The 7,496-nt window shown below is 45.2% G+C and overlaps 1 protein-coding gene across 1 annotated transcript; it reads right to left on the bottom strand.

Annotated features, from left to right (window-relative positions):
* Positions 1–2,188: 2,188 nt before the first annotated feature.
* ccn1l2 (cellular communication network factor 1, like 2) lies at positions 2,189–5,755 on the bottom strand. The gene is made up of 5 exons (XM_010876193.3): positions 5,412–5,755; positions 4,932–5,145; positions 4,429–4,782; positions 4,105–4,307; positions 2,189–4,010 (listed from the first exon to the last, which is right to left on the bottom strand). The coding sequence occupies exons 1-5, from the start codon at positions 5,499–5,501 to the stop codon at positions 3,708–3,710; spliced, it is 1,164 nt and encodes a 387-aa protein (XP_010874495.2). The 5' UTR covers positions 5,502–5,755; the 3' UTR covers positions 2,189–3,707.
* Positions 5,756–7,496: the final 1,741 nt, after the last annotated feature.

The raw sequence follows: 7,496 nt of genomic DNA, 5'->3' as shown, positions 1-7,496 counted from the left end.
GATGCAGCCAATAGGAGGATTAGTGCCTTTAGTGAGGACCATGGTAGATGGTACTGCAGTCTCTATGGTGATGATGGAATGCCATGTGTGCTCTGCAGCTATTTGTCTGTTGGTTGACCAGTAACCAAATGCACTGAGGATGCATAAATCACTCTGAAGAAGAACACCTCCTGAATAGTTTGGTGAATATTAAAACATTTTAACATATGTACATTTTAGCTTCAATTCATAACTTTCGACAAAGTGAAGGTAACTTTTTTTTTTTTATTATACTGAAACAAAATACACATATTTATTAATCATTTACTTACCTAATTAATCAACAGAAATCCAGTTTCCTTGTGCATGGCTGGTGATGTTTGGCAGAAATAATACAGTGTAGGTTATTCATCCAAAAGCAGAAATGTTAAAGCATCTACCCCTAGAACATTCTTCATGAGTCTTGACAGGTGCTTAAAAGTGCATTTTGGGAAACTTAAGTCTCCACGAGATCATGTATTTTAAAAGGTTCAGAGGGCCTTCTGAAGCAAAACAGTCCCACAATATCACCTGTCCACCACCATATTAGAAGGCATTAAAAGTACATGAAAGGACATCTGAGCAACTGGAAAGTTTGTGTGTGATCAGTAGGATCATGGATCAGTGTTACTGGATGAGGAGCCTTATGGCCTGAGGGAGAAAACTGTTTTTGAATCTGGAAGTACATGCTCTGATGCTCCAGTAGCGTCTACCAGACGGCAGCAGTGGGAACAGACCATAGCCTGGGTGGTTGTGATCTTTGATGATGTTCCGTGCTTTCCTCAGGCATCGTGTATGGTAGATGCGTTACACGGAGGGTAGGTGGGAGCTGATGATGCGCTCCACAGAGAAGCTGCCGTACCAGGCAGTAATGCAGCCTGAGAGGATGCTTTCAATGGTGCACCTGTAGAAATTGGGGAGAGTTTTTGCAGACATGACAAATTACTTGAGTTTCCTCAGGAAGTATAATCACTTTTGGGCAGTTTTCACTGCTGAGTTTGCTTGTCTGGACCAAGTGAGGTCATCCTTGATGAACACACCGAGAAACTTTTTTTGGGGGACTCTCTCCACTTTAGCTCCATTGATGTGTATGGGCATGACCCCCCCCCCCCCCACCCCCCACACCCAGTCCTTGCCTACTCTCTGTAAGCGTTCTCATCATTGTTGGAGATGAGACCCAGGATGGTAGTATTGTCCACGAATAACACAGCGAGTGACACAGCGCCATTAATTGCAGAAAGCAGACAAACCTATCTTCACAGGAGGCAGAGCCCCCCCTTGTGGACCCAGGGTGAAAAACTGCTTGGCTTTTTCATTCAGCTGGACTTCTACCCCAGATGGGATGGATGGATGGACAGGTCTAATATGAGGCAAGGAGAAGAGGACTGGGTAGATGGATGTCTAATATGAGACAGTAGGAGGACTGGGTGAATGGATAGACAGGTCTAATATGAGACAGTAGGAGGACTGGGTGAATGGATAGACAGGTCTAATATGAGACAGTAGGAGGACTGGGTGAATGGATAGACAGGTCTAATATGAGACAGTAGGAGGACTGGGTGAATGGATAGACAGGTCTAATATGAGGCAGTAGGAGGACTGGGTGAATGGATAGACAGGTCTAATATGAGACAGTAGGAGGACTGGGTGAATGGATAGACAGGTCTAATATGAGACAGTAGGAGGACTGGGTGAATGGATAGACAGGTCTAATATGAGACAGTAGGAGGACTGGGTGAATGGATAGACAGGTCTAATATGAGACAGTAGGAGGACTGGGTGAATGGATAGACAGGTCTAATATGAGGCAGAGAGAGGAGGACAGAGCTTAGAATTTGTGAGGCTGGTGTGATTTGTGAGCTCCGGAGACCACCTGTACATATATGTGACATGAGACTACATGAACCTGGTTAAAGCACTGACCCACACTAGATCCAACCTGCCTCTACTCTCCAAGGTCCCAGTCATAACATCACAAAAACTGCCTTTCAGCCCAGTTCTCCTCACTGAAAATGTGCCCCTGGACATAAGGTACCTGTACTGGGTAAAAGACCTCCACCGTGTGAGCCCACCCTAACTTAGGAGAGACTCTTTTTTGCATCCAATACAATAGCATCTTCCAACCAACTAACAAAGTCTTCTGAATCACAAATAAGACGGTACCCGCTGAATGTTTTTATTTGATGTAGTTATCAACAAGCACAAAAAAAATTTGAAATCTTAAATACAGAAAATAAAATCTTCCCTTCATAAAAGAAAGTCTCTGTACTATGAAGAAATAAAACACACCCCGAAAAATGTGGTGATCTCCATAAACGGTCGCTCCACTTAGAGTGAAGTCTGTACATTAGGCTAGACTCTGTAATATGACATGTACACATGTAAACACCCTGATTCTCACTCTTCCATTCTCTCAAACACACTTAAAACACTGAACTTCACACACAATGTAAAGTAAAATTACAGTCACTGACGAATCTGTAATGATAACTTGTCCCCGTTCTACCATCAATGTATCGGACAAAACATTTCATCAATCTCTGGAGATTGTCTATGGTCATCACTCCTCTTTACACATTCACTGGCCTCAGTAATTTATACATTTCGGACAGAAATGTACATTATATACATACCAAAAACACACCTTACAATATTTTCCTCTGCGGTTATAAAGGAACTTTAACAAAACAAACAAATAAATAATGAAGGGGGGAAAGCGGACAACCGAAAATAGAAAGGTTGCCCACAAGTCCAACGTGACATGAAGTGACGTGAGGCCGTCCATAGGCAGTGGTACTCAGGGTCGTTCTTCCATCCACCCGGACAGACTGGATCATCAGCTACATATCTCATGTAGGATGAAAAGGGGAGGGGGAGGGGCACGACTTGCCAGGAAGGTTAAAGTGCAAGCAATAGTTCTGCCTTGCAAGGGTCTCTTGTTCCAGTAGGCTGATGCAAAAACACGTGAAAAAATACCAGTATGCTATTATAATAATAGGAATACTACAGTACTTACTATGGAATTCTGCAGTAAACAGTAGTGTACTGTAGATAACTACATTATGCACTGTAATATCCCTCAATCATTTCGTTATTTAATACAGCGTTTCCACCAAAACACAACAATCTATAATACTAAAGTACTTACGAACTCCCCTTTCACAATATTTGCAACAATAAGTGAGAAACCAAGTATAAACCATATACTGTTAAAAGAGAAGAGCAGCTATGAACAATCCTTCAAAACCCCAGTTCTACAAACCAACAGGTAATGGAAATTAGCTATTTTAGTATTTCTCCAGGAGTTTTCTTGAGAAGAAAGAGTCCACTTTGTCATATATTACCAATAAAAAACACATTACATGAAATAACAACAATATACTACAGTCTGCAAATACACTACAGTACAGTTTACTACAGTAAATATTATATAACTCAATTAGTTATTGAGGGTTTAGAGGCTGCAAAAAGACGCTACAGTGAATTTAACAGCAGTTATACCATAACACTCTGTAGTATTTCGTCCATGTGGAAAGGAGAACCTGCCAGCCACACTGCTGTCCAGGAAGGGCCGGAATGGCAGGACTGTTCCTGGCCATAATGCGGGTGGATGAAGGAGAGAAGTCAACCTCCCCCTAGCCGTGTCCAGTGTGTTGAGGAAGGGGTTGGGGCATCCTGCTGAGTCTGCCTCAGTGATTAAAGGTGTGCATGTCCAAGTGCAGGCTGACAGGGGGCCATAAAGAGGAGTTGTAATCACGGCAGCTCTTCTTGCAGCTACAGCGCTGGATCCACATAACGTTGCGCGTGAAACTCTCTCCGTCGGGACAGTAGAAATGCAGGCGGAGCGTGCGGGACAACGAGGGGACGCAACATCGCCCGTCGGCACAGGAGCCGCAGGCGCGAGGACGATAGCGCTGGGTTGTGGAGCAACCGGCGAAGTTGATCCTGATTGGCTTCCCTGGGCGCACTGTACGCTGGCACTTTTTTCCCTTCTGGACAGTCAACAAAAACACATTCAGTAAAGATCAATATCTAGTGGGCTTCAATGTTACACTCCACAATTTCCTGAGTGAAGTCTCACTTTACCTTGATTGTCGGGGCAAGTGGAGGCTCACACTGACGGACCTGACACAGTCGCGTCTTTCTGAGCAGCCTGCACTCTGCATTGTCATTGCTGATGAGGCTTGAGATGCCCATCCCACAGGTGGTGGAACATTCCGTCCAATGGGTGGTCTGAGGGACGCATCTAGAGCTGAGCAACACCTGGGACTCGGGGAGAGAAACCCCCTCTGTGGAAACAAAAGGACAGAGTCGTGAGCCCAAACAGACAAATAGGGCCGGTCTCTTAGCCCAGTCCGTTCACCGAGAAGGACAGGAGTGGACCCAATCTGATAAGGATGTTCACCGTACCTCTGAAAGAGACGCCGTCGCTCGGCGGAGCGCGTGGCTGCGGCTGGAGCCGGTTGTCGATGCGGTTCGGGAGGGGCTGCGCGTCGGTTAGCACTGCCCGCGGAGGCTCCTCTGGGTTCTCGCCGATGTGGTTGTCGTCGTCGCAGACCCACTGGTCACAGCAGCGGCCAGGGGCCCGTGCCAGCCTTGGCTGTGAACAGCGCCAGTCGGGCAAGTGCACCTGGTGGGGGCAGAGGGGCATGCAGCCCACGACCCCGTCCATGCAGCTGCACTGGTACTGGCAGCTGGGCCGGAAGTCCTCCCCGTGCTGGTAGACACGTCCGCTGAACTCACAGGGTCGGCCCTGGGCCTCCGCTGGGGAGACAGGCGTGTTTATTAGCACAGTGGACTCGATTACCGCCCGTGGTGGTTCTGTTGTAACTGCAACTCGGGAGTGCCCACACCGAGCGTCTACGGTCGTACTGACCCAACCACCCCTCTCTCACTGTTGATGGGGCCCTTACCTTGACACAGGCCTCTCTCCGGGTCTCCCCCGGCCCCCAGGTGGCAGTGTAGGCCCTTGATGTGGTCACAAGGCTGCCTGGGGCCACAGTCCTGATTCAACTGCCTGGCACACACCTTGCAGCAACCACACGCGTCTGTCACCCAGCTAATGCCCGCCGGGCACGACGGGGGGGAGGGGCCACAGGAGCACTGGGCAGGACAGTCACCCTCCGCCTGAGACAGACAGCAGGGCCAGTGTTAAAGGTGAGTTACAGTCGGCACAAAAGAAAGTCAAGGGGAGGCAAGGGGAAGGCATTCCTCAGCCGTGGAATCTTTTCTATGACTACAACATTGGTGTGCTGATCACAATGCTTTTCTCTGTAAAGATCTATGTGTACATGGACAAGTTCAGGACTAACTACACACAGTAATGTGAGAATAGAGCCAGATGGACGTAACAGCAAAAAGACCAGGCAGGTATATGTTTCTTTGACACTCACCATCACAGCAGTACTGGAGAGGAGAACCAAAAGGGTGGAGACAAACCACTGTCTCAAACAAACCAGACTAAACATCCCAAAATTGTCCATTACAAAATGAACACAAGAGATAAAGACTCCGTCCAACAGGTTGTTTTAAGGAGAATAGAAACCTTGTGTTTGTGATAGTGCTCGGAGCCTGCTCGTGAGTCCAGAGGAGGTCTGTTTGTCTATCAGTTCCCCTATTCCATTGTCTGAATCTATCCAGGGATCTGTGTGGGTGCACTAAAAGGTACACCAGTCTAGTGTTTCTTCAATCTTCTGCAGTGTCTCATCTAAGCACAGGTCAGCACAGCTCAGCTAGCTTTACTTCTACTTCATATAGAGAATCCCTCTGCAGTGCATGTACTTATAGACAAGGGCAGACCGCCCCCTCTCTGTGACATCAGCTCTCCTCTCAAGGAAGGGAAAGTGTATTGAGGTGGGATTGAGTGAGTGCAGTGAAAGATGTTGCACCATTGCTATGAGAAAGCATTGTTATATTATGAACACAATATTCACTGACAGTTTACTATCATGTCTATATGCTTTTGAGGAGCTACAAAAAACATGATTTTCCCCCCAAAACTAAGCTTAGTTTAATGTGGCTTTACACTTGACTGAGCCGATCTGGAATGCCCACTGAGTGTGATTTGCACTTTGAGGACAATTAATTTAGTCCCATTGTTCCATAGAATGCTGAATAAAGTGCAGATAAAGTATATCAACTAACACAAACACTGCTTGAATCCAGTGCTATAAGATTCCCATACTGTGAAGTGATATTGCGGATACATTTTGGCATTTGGTCAGTGTTTGGCACTGGGGGTCACCGAAGACAGATGCGAACAGAAAAACAAGTGCAGGTGTAACGTAAAATCTGAGGGGGGAATCCCACCCTTCCACATCCATACAGGAAGTGATGACGCAGACAGCAGAGAGAATCCCTGAACCGTTCTATTGCCAGGCAATCCATCCTACTGAAACACACTGTTCAGACCAGGCCATGTATGTAGTGTTCCCTCCATCTCTTCATGGCCACATTCCAGGAAACAGTCTCTTCAACAGGTTCCCATGTTCAGTAGGAAACCACGAAACATTCCCATTGTCATCCCAGGGGGACATGAAAAGTGTTTTGTTCAAGGACAGGAAGGGTCTGCATTAGGCCTTTTGGCTCTCACTGTTATGAAACACAGGAAATGTAATTTAGCACATTACATGAGGCCAGTAAAAAACCTGCAGAGCAAAAGAGAAAGGAGTGTGAATCAGTGCCGTCTGTAGCTTTTTAGGGGCCCTAAGCAAGATTTGGTAGACAACCAAAGGGTTTGCATCTCTTCATAGGTATATTTTCATGTTTAAACACGCAGAAATGCAAACACATTATAAAAACACAAAGATGAAAACAAAGTTAGTCTACTAACAGAGGACAAAGGACATTCATGAACAATGAAAATATAAAAATCAAAGACAGTACAAAAAAATGAATAACTCCATTCACCCACAGAGGTTTAGTTACATAAAGGAGAACATCAATTGCGTTTAGAGACTGAGGCGGAAATTTATTATCAGGTCGGCCAAAAATCCTTCTCTAAAACCCCTGCTTCAAGAGGAACAAAGAAACCATTCTACAGCTTAATTTAGAACACCCTTCTCAGTACTTCTAACTATTAAAAGCTTTCGTGAGCCTAAAACATACAGATTATAAGACTGTTTTAAAAAACACTTATACATTTGTTGCCATTTTATCATGGTATTCTTTAGGTGGATTGAATATGTTTATTAGTTTTAATCAATCAAGGACAGACTCCTGGTAGAGTATCATGCTGGACATTGAAATGAATAACAAATCTCTAAGAAAATATTTCTATATTCCTCAAAACATTTCATAAGAAAGATATTTTCAAAACCTTTCCATCTTGCATTCTTACATTTTGATCAGCCCAAAAAGTTTTAATTGTTTTAATTTCAATCATGTTGTTGATGAAAGATACAGCTAACTTCTATACCTCTTGTCAAACCCTCCCCCAACTGGACAGTGGGGTGGAAATGGGCTAGATGCTCTAAGCT

The sequence above is a fragment of the Esox lucius genome, chromosome 13 (assembly GCF_011004845.1).
Source record: "Esox lucius isolate fEsoLuc1 chromosome 13, fEsoLuc1.pri, whole genome shotgun sequence".
NCBI lineage: Eukaryota > Metazoa > Chordata > Actinopteri > Esociformes > Esocidae > Esox > Esox lucius.
The sequence above is the reverse complement of the archived record's forward strand: the minus strand, read 5'-3'. Positions and strand labels throughout refer to the sequence as shown.